At 39.4% G+C, this 13,655-nt stretch overlaps 1 protein-coding gene across 1 annotated transcript; it reads left to right on the top strand.

Annotated features, from left to right (window-relative positions):
- Positions 1-20: 20 nt before the first annotated feature.
- LOC103457077 (calphotin-like) lies at positions 21-12,992 on the top strand. The gene is made up of 8 exons (XM_017309160.1): positions 21-159; positions 342-402; positions 2,853-2,958; positions 7,213-7,961; positions 8,005-8,587; positions 10,678-10,741; positions 10,841-10,965; positions 12,840-12,992. The coding sequence occupies exons 2-8, from the start codon at positions 355-357 to the stop codon at positions 12,869-12,871; spliced, it is 1,707 nt and encodes a 568-aa protein (XP_017164649.1). The 5' UTR covers positions 21-159; positions 342-354; the 3' UTR covers positions 12,872-12,992.
- The last annotated feature ends 663 nt before the right edge of the window (positions 12,993-13,655 follow it).

Genomic DNA, 13,655 nt, shown 5'->3' with positions numbered 1-13,655 from the left:
TATAGACAGTTTTCTGGTTGGCTGCGGATGCTCCAGTCTCTTCTGCAGCAGAGTGAGGGCTTCAGGGGGCGTGGTGTGTTTGGTTACATAAAGGAGCGCCGACCAAGCGGCGTTGATTAGTGGAACAAACTGTTCACGTTCCTCGCTTTTCTCCTGAAGGTAAAGAAAAAAGACTGCATTTAACCTCTACCGTCGTGGAAGCACTGTGGTTTTCCTCTTCTAACCAGTTTAGGTTTTGATAAAGTGCAGGTTTGATAATGGCATGAAGATGAATTTGTTATTATGTCACTATTTTTTTTTATGGATGTTGATGTTTGTTTGTTTGTTTGTTTTTTGTGCAGGTTGTTCAAAAACATGTCGACCTCCCTGTTAAGGATCGGACACCTGCGATGTGTCAATAAGGTATTTCTTCCTCCTGACTTCTAAAATTTCACGCTGCAGCCTCTGTGGCTGCTGAAAAAACAGGACTTTTACATAACACTCAGGATTTACAAGTTGCTGATGTGGCTACATTCACTACGAACCAATGCCTGTCTTTCTGTGTGCCTGTGCATGCCAATCAAGTGTGCTTTGCTTCAAAAACACATACTCCGGTCATTTCAGAAAATACCTCTACCATGTTTATGGTAACATGAAGTCAGAGATCAATGGAAACTTCTTTTTTTGACAACACTGTTTTGCACAAAAAAATGTTACATTTCCATCCAGAGGTGGAAATTAAAAATGTGGAAATGTTCAACATATGATTACAAGAATGTTTGGGTTGTGTATTTAAAGTTTGCTGTAGTAATTACTTCAAATGAACTTGTTGCACTACAACCCTGTTAAGGTATCCATGCTTTATGTTAAATGGGTATGGTAAACTGTATGGTAAATTTATTATCAGTAAATCAGTTTTCATAGAGTTGAGTATAAATCATATAGTTTATATAATTTGCTTGTACTTGTATTGTTTGTAATTGAAAGGGGAAAATATGGTGGCTGGTGAAATGTTTGGTGGAGAAAATGTTTAATTTCCACCCCTGGTTTAAAAGACGACTATTCTTGCAGCTAAATTTAATTGAACTGTACAAAATAGAGGTGTAATTTCAGAATGACTTTTTTTAAAATATATTTTTCAAGTCCAATTCCTTTATCACAAAATTTGAGACAAATACAGATTTAAAAAGAATACATTATGTATTTACGTTGAAAAGACTGAAGGACTTCAAATTCCAAGTTTCAGACTTGGGACTTGATTCAGGACTTGAGAATAAAGACTTGAAACTTTGCTGTGACTTGCAAAACAGCAATTTAGTCTGTTCATATTTTTCTAAGAACAAGCTATTTAATTCCTAACACCGTTTTTATCAGTGTAATTTCAAAGAAATATTATCATCTGTATTAATATTTGTTCAAACATTGCAAAATACAACCATGGTTTGTTCTGTGGTTGCATACATAACCAAAGAAATTTTCCATATTTTCATGAAATACAACACTGTATAAAATCAGCATGAAATACCTTTCACCACAAGTGCTGTGTCCATTAATATTTCAAAGCTAGGCGCATTTTAGACTCATAAGAAAAGACAAATAGACTTGAGTTGCTTTGGTAGAAACAAAAATCCTCTTGTCCTTCATTAAATCAATTATCTGCCCATTTCTATTAATTGTATTTATCTATCGTGTTTATTCACTGACTAAGTAATTTTTATTTAAATAAAAACAACAGCTATTGATGTGTGTGCAGAGCATTATAAGCAGTATAAGTTGTAAAAAACAAAGGACATTTCTAACAGAGCTGTCCTAAACTTACTGATCTTGGTTTAGAACTGTTTAAGAAAATCAAATTGCTTATTAATGTCACATCAATGACTTGGCTTGTCTAGTTCGAAATGCATGTATTTAGAAATCTCCAGCTGTTATTCAACTTTCCAACAAGGCTGTGTTGTGGAGTCATCTGCGAACTTCCAGCCTAAAACCCGCTGAAGGGTTTTTCAGCTGGCTCATTTTGGGAGTCCCTAAAATGAGCAGAAGAAAACTGATGTCCTGCATCTTTGAGATGTTTCCCTGGTTCAATACACTTCAGTCAAATAGCTGAGTCACCTCCTAATTCTCCTCCTAACAACCCCATTATTTGATTCAGGTTTGTTGAAGTAGTGACGCAACTAAAAGTTGCAGGACACCGGCCCCTGAGGCCTGGAGTTGCCCACCCCTGTTCTACATGCTTTTAGTCAGCATGGGTGTAGGACTGCTCACTGCCTCGTCACCATTATATTGCACTCGGCACATCCGCAGCAGTAGATGTTTGCCAGTGGTATGGTACATATCAAAATGGTGTTCTAAAAACAAGTTCTTGACCGTAACCCAGTGAAGCGAAAAATATACCTGCAGACATGAATTCCTTTGATCACATAAGTAGACCTGGCATTGTTATTGTTATACAATTGAAAAATTAAGGGACTAATAATTTTGACCCTGGTAGTTTTTGGTTTTTGTGAAAGAAATTAGTTTCTGTATGCAAAGTAAACCAACCACCTAAAATAAAAACTAGGATTTTTGTAAAGCTGCATTGAAGAATAACTGATTTAAAAGAAAAAGAAAAGATTTTTGACAAAAAGTTAAAATTTCATAGGTCTACTAATTTTAACCTCAATTGTAGGTTAATTACACTCAAGCTAAGGTTTTCATGCGTTTTCTGCGTTCTAGGATGATATTATGTAAAATCAACTTTTGGAGCTTTGTCGTGTTATTAATCCATAATGAAAAACAAAACTACTGTTGCTTTGATTTTAAACAAGTGGAAGTGTGTAGAAAAGCATTCCTGTAGTGTTGTAACCATTTCTCTTGTTTTTGTGTTGTGCTGCCAGTGCTTGCAGACTGAGGGTTGGAAGATACTGAGCAGAGCACCAACAGCTTTGCCTTTCAGCACAAAATCATCAGGATCCAAAAATTCATCAAAAAAGACCAGCAAAGGTAAGTTTCAGAAAACAAGTTCTGCTGTTGGGTTATGTTTTACTTTTCTAATTTTGTAAATTGAACTGTGGCACAAAAATCATTGATCTAATCATTTTTCATTGAGTGGTATGGAAATCATACAATTGGAGCAGCAACTTTAAAGGCAATATTTTATGGATAGTTCTATTGTCGGTGGCACTTTCATTTCCATTTACTGCAAAAGTAAAGACAACCCTTGTTGTTTTAAATATTTATTTATTTTACACATTCAGTGGCAGAAATGGTGCTAAATTTACTGTTTTGTGCACCGTTTGCATTTCTAAAGATGTTTTTTCCCCAAGAAAACCTGCATGAGTTCTCAGGAGTTTCTGAAACAATTGACATTACGCCACCTGTCAATCAAACCAGTGGGTTTGTCAGGAAGCGATCAATCAACGTCCTCATTTTCTGGATGCTAAATACTTTAGTCAATCAGCTTTTGATAAGCATGTAAATGTTGGCGAGCCTCAGAAAGTCGTTCAAGGAATTAATGATGAAAACGGGACCAGAGACCCAGTTCATTCGACTAATGGAAAGACAAACTCTGAAGAACAGCTTCAAGCACTGAGTGATGTTTTCCTTTGTCCCATGGATTCAAACGAGGAGGATGTTCTACTTCTGGAGGCTTGGAGTTAACTTTGGGTGTCGTTGTTGAGGGGGAAGCTGTATCATCCAGTGCATTGCACAGGCGATAAATTTTGAAAGAAAAACTGCAAGCAGTTGAATTATGGTTAAAAAAATAATAAAAGTAAATTTGTAAACTACATTCATCCAATCATCACACACATGCACACGGTAATATGGTACAAGCTACTGCTGTGGTGTATAAAGTGGGTCCTGGAGGGCCGGCATCCTGCATGTTGTAGTTCTCTCCCTGCTGGTAATATCAACCTCCTCAGCAAGTCAATGTTCTTCTTAGGCCTCTAATGAGCTATCATTGGATCCAGGTGTGTTAAACCAGGGAGAGAACTAAAACGTGCAGGATGCCGGCCCTCCAGGACCCACTTTGTGCGCCTCTGAGCTACTGGATAGTAGCAATAGCCCCATGATTACAGGATGAATTCCTATCACCATTGCCACTATCGCCCTCCCATGTGCTTTATGATGGATATATAAAACAGAAACGGAACAGGAAATTGTGTACATTGACATTTCAACTACAACTTCTTTGTAGTAATCAATACAATCAAACAGCATGGAACATAGTGATTGAACTTCTGGAATTGGTTTAAAACAAAAGAACGGTAGTAAAGTACATGTACACGTTCAAAGGAATGGGTATAAGTATGAACTTATTTTTACACTCACCCCTCTTACTCTTAACTTGGTATTAGTTTTTCTTTTCTATATCCATGTCTATAACTAGTACAGTGCATTCATAATCGCATGCAAATATAAGCAAACATATGCTAACGTGTTAAAAAAATATTTCTAAATGAATATACTATAATACAGTAATATTTGACAACTTCATTAAATAGTAACAACAAAAGTTATTTCTCATATTGATGACCATTTTCTTAAATTATGCATTTAAACTGTTTGATGTTTGGACATTGCTTGGTTTCCATACTTATCTCATTCCACAGCTTCACCCCACGTGCTGAAATACAAGCGTTGTCATTTCAGCTCTGTTTACTCTCCGTCCTTATAATTCCTCATTATCCTCACCTGTACTGTGCTGCTCCCTGTTTAAACAGCTCGCCTGATGCCTCTGTCACAGCTTTCAAGCCCCGTTTCATGTTCAAGGAGCTTCTGGTTTTTGATCCTGCCTGTCTGCGTCTGCCTAGTCCTCACTGGAGTTTAAGAAGATTTATTGAACCTTGCCTGCCTTTGACCCTGTCTCCAGTGTATTGGATTTTGGATTTTCCTTGCCTGAGACCTTCCTGTGCCTGATCCTAGACTGTTTTTTGCCTTCAAACCATTGCATGGTTAATGTTCTCTGTCCTCAGTGAACACCTGAGGCCCTCTCATCCTCCGCTCACCAAACCCTCCCAAGACTGGACTCTTGGCCCCTCTGGACCTTCCATTTCTTGTAAATGTCTTTCTTATGCCTGGAAATACTGCAACAAGCTTGCACATTGAATTGTTTTGAAAATCTTACTAGATATTCTTTAATGTGACCAAAATCTGCATACAAACTTCTACGATTAAAGTGGATTATTGACAGATTGTCTTTGGATATGAATTCCTGATTAAACTGCTCATTACTATAGTAACAGCAGTCTGTGTCTGTGATGCAAAACAAAATGCATACTAGGGTCAAAATAATTTTCACATCTTTTGTTGTCAGTATAGTCCAATGATGATGATTTCAACTGATCATATGAATTTAACTCTTCCCCTTTGTTTTCATGCCCAAAAGCAATTGTGTCAATTCGATCCTTGTTTGCCACGTATGCGTTTACAGTGTTGCCTCGATTTCCAACCACATTGTTCAGATGAACCTATTCAGCTTCTCCATAGTCTTAATGACTAGCTTCTTGGCTTCTTCTGGTGATCCGTTTAATTTGATATACATTTATCAAATCAATGTTGTCAACGTTTTCTTAGGAGTCGAGCTTCTCTGGTGATGTGTACATTTCTTTTTGTCAAATGTTCATTCAAGTGCACATCTCTACCTTTCAACTTTTGACCTCGTTTCAACAGTTCAAGCTGTTGGACATCAGTGATAGTGGGTATTTATTCCTTATAGGGATCTTGTTTAACCCCCTGTAGTCGACACATGGGTGAAATGTGCCTTCTTTCTTTCCAACAAAACCAACTGGCACTCAGTGGCCGATGACATCAGCTGCCACAGTCATTAATGTAGGTCTTCATGGCCTCATGTTCCTGCTTGGACAGACTGAACAATCGACCGTTTGGCCGCAGTGCATCTGGCAGGAGCTCTATCACAGACGTACAGCTGGTGTGGGGGTAGTGAGAGGGCTCGGGTCTTCCTGAAAACGTCGGCCAAGTTGTGGTATTTAGGGGGAACCAATGACGGATCAGGAGGATCAGGACTCAAACATTCCCACAAGTGGACTGAGCAGCACAAAGGCAGTTACTTGAACAGGACAGACTCTGTCCTTCATGTGACCCAATCAGTATGGGGATTATAAAGTCTCAGCCTGGGACACCATGGAGAAACTGGAGGAAGGAATGACTTTGAAGTGGAGAGGCGTTCCCAACATGATCCCGGTGATCGAAAACCATTTTTAATTCTGAAGAGAACTGACTAAAGGAAAGGGAAGTTAGAGGTGTAGCAGAATCAAACGCTAGCCCCCAGGCTAAAGCCTGATTCCTCAGCAGTCCTATGACATAATACGTCTTGGATAAATCAGAAGCAAAAGCCATAGCTTGCTGATCACCATCCTCCATTGTAACAGAAAACCCCGGCATTTTGACAGCTCACCCGAGAATGGAGGGGGATCTGGGACATGCGGAGCTCAGGAGTGGGGACAGCAGGAAGTTCGGCCGGTGAGGAGTCGGATGGTGGAGCAGCCGAAGATTTTGACGACCCTGGACCATTGAGGTTAGTTAGCTACCTGTGAGGACAACTGCGTGATTTCCATATGAGGGCTTTGGTGTTTCCAGTCCAGTGAGTCTATGTTCGTTTTGCCTTCTAGCAGAACTCCTTGGCGGGCTATGATGTCTCTCAGGGACGCAGCTGTCTGATTCCTGTCCAGTCGGGTCTGTGTTGTTTGGTCAGATGGTTCTGACATGGTTCAGGCACTGATGGACGCAGGAACTGAGCAGTGAATTCAGAACTGGTGTTTGTTGAGGGATCGGCTGTTTGTGATGCCTCCAGCTCGGCAGGTTGTGGTACCAGCTTGAAGAAATGTCTTAATCCTGGTAGACTTTGAAATGTTTCTCCAGTCGTGATGATATTGTGTTTTTAATATAATAATTCTTATTAAAATAATAATTATGTGTTATTAGTAGTATTATTATTATGTCAGTGATCATTGTGCCACAGTTCATCTTATTTGCTTTTCCTTGATCTGTCTGTGTGGTTTCCGCTGAACATTTTTCTTTTTGTCTTCAAAATAGTTTACCATGTTGACCAGTGGACAGATTCATTCATACATCGTAAAAGACTAAGAGGGCTATGTTTTCTTTTAACCTTTCTCTTTCCCATATGCTAGTATATTTTTAACAATCCATACTTGTATTAGACGTTTTAATGACCAATCAATTTCTGATTGAACATACAAATAATGTATTTTGTTTGCTCAACGTTCCTCATTCTAGACAAAAGCAAGCCTAAAACATACTTCGACATAGAAAAACTTGTTCAACACAAGCCATGCAACTTCCCTAAGAAAGAAGTTTCTCCAGCTGCCTCTGCAGTAACTGAAGCTGCACTGGAAGCCATAGCTTCTGCAGCAACAAAGCACACACCCCCTGTTGCTTCAGCTGGAACTATTGCATCCACTTATGACGGAACGACTCAACCGGTGACAGCATCCTTTGTTAAGGAAGTTCCCTCCAACATATCAACTGCTGAATCTACTGTTGAAGTTTTTCCTGCAGCCTTTCCAGGAGAAGATGCTCTAATTTTAGAGACCTCCAAAGTGGCTGCTGAGCCTGCAGCCGATGTGCCACAGGTCCCTATGCATCCTGCTCCTGCCTCTGTAGAATCGGCTCCTGATCCACTTGTGAACGTTGCACTGGTAGACGGGGTCCTGAACCTAGTTCATGAAGCTGTGCCAAATAAGGCCTCCATGGAGCCTGTGGAAGAAACGCCTCGTGCAGAGGGCTCACTAAAGTCTGTGGTGGAAGCGGCTCCTGTAGTGGAGGCGGCCCCTGAAGAGGTGTCTCTGGAGCCTGTGGTGGAAGCGGCCCCTGTAGTGGAAGCGGCCCGTGAGGAGGCATCTCTGGAGCCTGTAGTGGAAGCGGCCCCTGTAGTGGAAGCGGTCCCGGAGGAGGCGTCTCTGGAGCCTGTAGTGGAAACGGCCCCTGAGGAGGCATCGCTGGAGCCTGTAGTGGAAGCGGCCCCTGTAGTGGAAGCGGCCCCTGAGGAGGCATCTCTGGAGCCTGTAGTGGAAGCGGCCCCNCCCGGAGGAGGCGTCTCTGGAGCCTGTAGTGGAAGCGGCCCCTGAGGAGGCATCTCTGGAGCCTGTAGTGGAAGCGGCCCCTGTAGTGGAAGCGGCCCCTGAGGAGGCATCTCTGGAGCCTGTAGTGGAAGCGGCCCCAGTAGTGGAAGCGGTACCGGAGAAGGCGTCTCTGGAGCCTGTAGTGGAAGTGACCCCTGTAGTGGAAGCGGCCCCTGAGGAGGCGTCTCTGGAGCCTGTAGTGGAAGCAACTCCCCCAGAGCCATCTCCAAAACTTGAAACGGAAGTGACACTGACAACTGTGTCAGATGAGGTCCCTAAAACTCTAAATGTAGACCTTCAGGCACCCCTGGAGCCTGTGGCAGAAGCAACTCCTTCAGAACCGGACCCTGCAGAGTCCATGCCAGAGCCTGAAGCGGAGGCGGTGCTGGAGCCTGTGGCAGAAATCACTGATGCTACAGATGTAGTTCCTGGCTCTGAGGACCTTGTGGACCCTGCCTGGGTCCTTTCCAAGGCTGCTGAAGAAGAGCTGCAGATGGATTCCCGTGCTGAAGCAGTTGGACCATCACAGGGTACACACTACAACTTCCCCCTCCCCTACAATCCTTCTGTTGTTTCCTCTGTGGAACCTGTATTTCTACAGAAAACTTCTACATGACCAGGCACTTTTTTCTTCTTGGCCTCTCGGAGAATGTGTCCTAATGGTCTTTCTAAGTGTTACTTGGTGAATCCCTGCAACAAGTAACTATTGCTTTTAGAAACTGTCTGCTCCTTCTCGTATCTCACCCTGTTGTCTGCCCTATTTTAGTCAAATCTTCTGTGCTGCTTTTCATTTATCTTCACTGGGGAATGATGTCACTCCCAACATGTTGCAAGTTGGGAGGGAAAATAAAGAAAATGTAATTACTGTTACCCAGATTAACAACTCCATTAACATGCAGTCTTGCATGCTAATGGACTGACGTGTGCTTATTCCATTCGAATGTTTAGCCAAGTGATTTCTATATAGTTTATGAAAGTGATTTAATGAGACGACTGACAGAAGTGCAAATAGATGGTTTATTGCTGGAACTATCATATTTTTATGTGTGAGGCAGTCACGATGGATTAGAGTTGAGGTTAGGATTGAAGTGAAGCTTTAGTCGAGTCAAATCCCAAATTTGGACACTCTGGAAATTGATTTAATGAGTCAGAAGTCGGACCCATCTGAGTTCAAATGAAATGCAGCATTAATTCACTTTGTTGTCGCACGTTTCACACAGTTGGGAGTGTCTTTTGATGCATGGGTTTGCACTAATGAAAAGTGTCAACTTTATGTTACTAATTTCCGCACCCTTTGAAAATGTGTTACTTTGGTTTGTGTTTCTAAATTTATTTTCTTCCTTTAGAAATGTATTAAAACATTTTTATATTCCTAAAAGATATGCAAGTATTTATATTTATATAAAAACTTTGATGTAAAGATTCATAGTCTCACCCCCAGTCAAAAATATTGTTAATTTCACTTTTTAAACAGAGAATATGAAAGTCATTGTTTTCCAGCCGTTTACACCTTTCAGCACTTCCGACTTTTCTAAATATAGTCACTTGTTGCTTTTTATGTCTTACTTGGAAATTGCATAGAAATATGGTATAATAGTCCAGACATGTCTGACTTGTGCGCTTTATTTATATGTAAGAGGTAATTGTGATTTTCTCTTCAACTCCTTTCACATAAAAAAAATCCCATTATGAGACTGAATCTAGATTGCTGTGGAAACATTTAAATTAATTGTTTTGCTTTTTTTTTTAATCACATTTCCTTCCAACCGTAAATGTTCCTGCTTTTTAAACAGATTATTGGAAACAGATGGGTGATAAATGAAAATTGAAACCAGTATTAAACCTGGGACAGGTTAACATTTTGCTTCAAACGCTGGACTGTTTTTGTGATATTCGGAATGGTGACCAGAAGCGATAAATGTATACAAGTATCTCAGCCCTCACAGATTTCTTAGAGGGTTTTTTGTTTCTGTTGCACACAAATATTTAAAATTTTCAGAGAAATTTCAATTAAAAAATGCACTTCCCCTCAATCTATGGTTCCGTAACTCTTGGCAGTAATAACGATTTACAATAGCTGGCAGTATTTATTTGGCCTATCCTTCATTGCAGAATTGTTTTAGTTCAGCCACAGATGAGTTTAAACACATGAGCTTCCTGAATGATGTTTTTAAGCCATTCATGCAGAGGCTCACTTGGTGGTGCCTCATTCTTTTGCTGCCTACCTGAAATGTGTGTGAGCTTGTGATATTTCTGATTTTCTAAATCTGTTATGGTACAGAACTTATGGTTCAATCAATTATGGCTTGACATCTGAGTTATAATGCAACCCCAGATCATATAGCTTACATCATGTTTGAACAGTATGTTCTTTTTATTAAAAGATGTTCATTTTATACCGCATCCACACAAAAATTCCACTTTTGTCTCAGTGGACCATAGATAATTGGTCTCTAGATGAAGAAGTCTCTAGCTACTGTCTAATCAAACAAGCTGTTTTTGTGCATAATGGATTCAGTAAATCAAAATGTATTGGATAAAAGTCTACAAAGCTGTTGTTTTTGCTGTACCTAAAATCCTCAGAGTAATATTTAATTTGTTGTCTCTTTGTGACACTCAGCTCATATGGACCCAGTGCAGAGGCTATTCCTGGACTCTATACGAGAATATTCAACAAATTCCCAGTAAGCATCAACACTTTGTTTCGTGTTTTGATGATACTCTTTTGTGCAAAAGATCTAAATAGGTGTTGACTGATTGGTTTCTCACCTGTTCCAAAACAGGGCAGCTGGTGGTCTGGTTGATGCTGACTCACAGTATCAAAAGGTTTTGGAAGAGGAGACGGCAAAGCTACGGAGACTGTATGGTGGTGGAGACCTAACCAGTTTTCCTAATTTCAAATTTAGAGGTGAGTTAACAGTTGGGTGTTTCGTATTTAGTTTTTGACAATCCCAGTGAAGATAATGTGAAAATCCTTTAAATGAATTTGTCATTTATTGCAGTAGTATGATCTCGCACTAAAAACTCATTTTGAAAAACAATATATTATCCGGTACTTTAGTGCAGTTGAGAAAGAATTTATGAAACAACATTCCAGAATCAGCCTGTGGTGCTAGGGTTGCCACCACAGGCAATGGATGGACACCCACGACAGCCAGTAGTGTCATCCTATTCTCATGGGGTGGGAAGGCTGCTGCAGTGGTAGACGATATTTTATGGCAGTGTTTGTTGTTAAAAAAATTATTCATAGAACAATCGTTCATGCATACATAGAGGTTGGTTAGAGTACCCCAAAATTGTACTCCAATCAGAGTAGCATTCCTGCAACACATTTTTACTTAAGTAGATTAACTTAAGCTTCAATTGGGTGTATAATAGTATTTTGTAAAAGTCAACTCAAGTAACTGATCATAAAACCTGATTTAATATTCAAAATGTGTCCTCAGACAGCCAGAAATATAAACGTTATGTGAACATTCTGATATTTTAGAGTATTGCCAAAATATTTACACAAAAAAGGAGTTGGGTTTGGAGGCTGGTTTTACACCAGATTTACCACAGGGGCCAGGTTAGTCGGTGTTTTTTCATGGGGAAAAAAGAATGAAACAGAAACACAGAGCAATATTTCATCATTTAACATTGTGAGCCAAAAAGCCACTTGCGTCTCCAGAGATCCAGGTTGCAGATCCTGATCTAGCAGATCGAAAGTGTTATCCTATCTCCATACAGCAGCTACAGTGAAGCTCTATAAAACGGGTAAAATTGTGAAGGTTAAAAAAAATATACCACTGAATATTTAAAAAGACATTTATATAGTATAATTTCTTCTGTACCCTAGTTGATCCCTGTCTAGAACCACCCCTGGGCTGAAGGTGTGTGTCTGGTGCAATTTGTCTGTCGGGTTATCCAAACTGTTAAACCACATCAATAAAATAATAGTGAAATAACATTTCATATATTTTATGAATTCAGTGAATAACAGGGAAATATTATTTCCCTGATGATCCATTTTTAGTTTACTGACACAAAGTTTCCCCCAGAAAACTTGCCAAGCCCAGTGGTCGAGACGCTAGGGGAGTCCACCAGCAGCCCACCATGTATTTGTTTTAAGAAATGTTATAATTTGACAGACAAATTGAAAAAGTGTTTTTTGGTGAATGAATCACTCCCTTCTTCCTCCAAACTCTATTTTGGTCTCATTGGAACATAAAGTTTCTCCAGTGTAACTGTTGTCTCTTTGTAGAATTAACTGATTACTTTATTTAAATATTAGAATATGGGTTATTTTAAAAAATAATAATAAAAACATTTTCTTCTCTACTGTAGCTTAGATATATACATACACACACCCTATGTTGCCAAAAGTATTTGCTCACCCATCCAAATTATTACAATCAGATGTTCCAATGACTTCCATGGCCACAGGTTTGTAAAATTAAGCACCCAGGCATGCAGGCTTTCTTTCACAAATGTTTTTGCAAACAGTTGTAGGGATTCAAACCTACATCTACCGCCATATGCTGGTCGTGCTTTCCCCCTATCCCACCACAGCACTTCTGAAATTATTTCTTAACATGGGATTTATTTTTTTCGCCTTCACATATTTATGGTTGGATTTTCAGATTATACTACTGTAACCAAATGGCTGTAGTTTAAAGATTTTGAAATTTATATTTCTGCATCTATTGCTGAAGACAAGTTTTAAAAAAAAAAAACAAAAAAACAAGATGTTGGCGTTAAATAATTTCAATGACAGAGCTGTGTTTTTGTGTTTTGTTTTAGAACCCCAGTGGGATGAAGTTTCCCAGAAGTGAACCATCAGAACTTCTACTTGACTTTTACAACTTTGTGCACCAGAACATGAATTTGTATGATTGTCAAGCAAATGAACCTCTATCTGGTGCTTGTGTGTGAAAATAAAACATTGGATTTGTAGAAACTGTAGATTTTGTGCCTGTAGAAGATAAGGTTTTACAAATATCGCCATCAAGTTTGACGGAGTGATCTTAGAGGTGCAAGTTAGGTTGTCTAAATCGATAAATAATGTGACTTCTGTTGTCTAATCTTTTCATTCCTTTCAATAATTTTTCAACTGCATGTCTCGAAGGGATGTTTAAAAAAATTACATGGAACTCAAATAAGCTGTCAGATTTTTTGTTTCAGTTTATTATTGGTTCAGTGTAATATTCTCATTTTAAGTGTCATGTTTTCATTAGCTGTAAGCGGGAAATCATCACAGAAATAAAGACTTTCAAACATCTGTTTTTAAACATCTGTGTGCAATTAATCCATGTAATGTAATCCATGTGTTTCACTTGGTGATAAAGTTCCTAATATAAATGGGATTTGCAATAATAATCCTATAGAGCAACAATAGGATTGGAGTGTTAATGTCCATCTATAGGCGTGTCTACTGGACAAGGATAAAAATACAGAACATATCGGTTCAATAAAGGTTAGGGTTAGTCAGTTATAACTTGTGTACGGGACAATGGTTGAGTGTGTTAACTTTTCATCTCCTCAGCTGGTATTGTCACATGAGCTGTAGAATAAAAGACAAATGTTTAATAATACTTTCAATGGCAGGAAAAATAGCAA

Source organism: Poecilia reticulata, linkage group LG2, assembly GCF_000633615.1.
Source record: "Poecilia reticulata strain Guanapo linkage group LG2, Guppy_female_1.0+MT, whole genome shotgun sequence".
NCBI classification, from domain to species: domain Eukaryota; kingdom Metazoa; phylum Chordata; class Actinopteri; order Cyprinodontiformes; family Poeciliidae; genus Poecilia; species Poecilia reticulata.
This window is presented reverse-complemented; position numbering and strand designations above follow the sequence as displayed.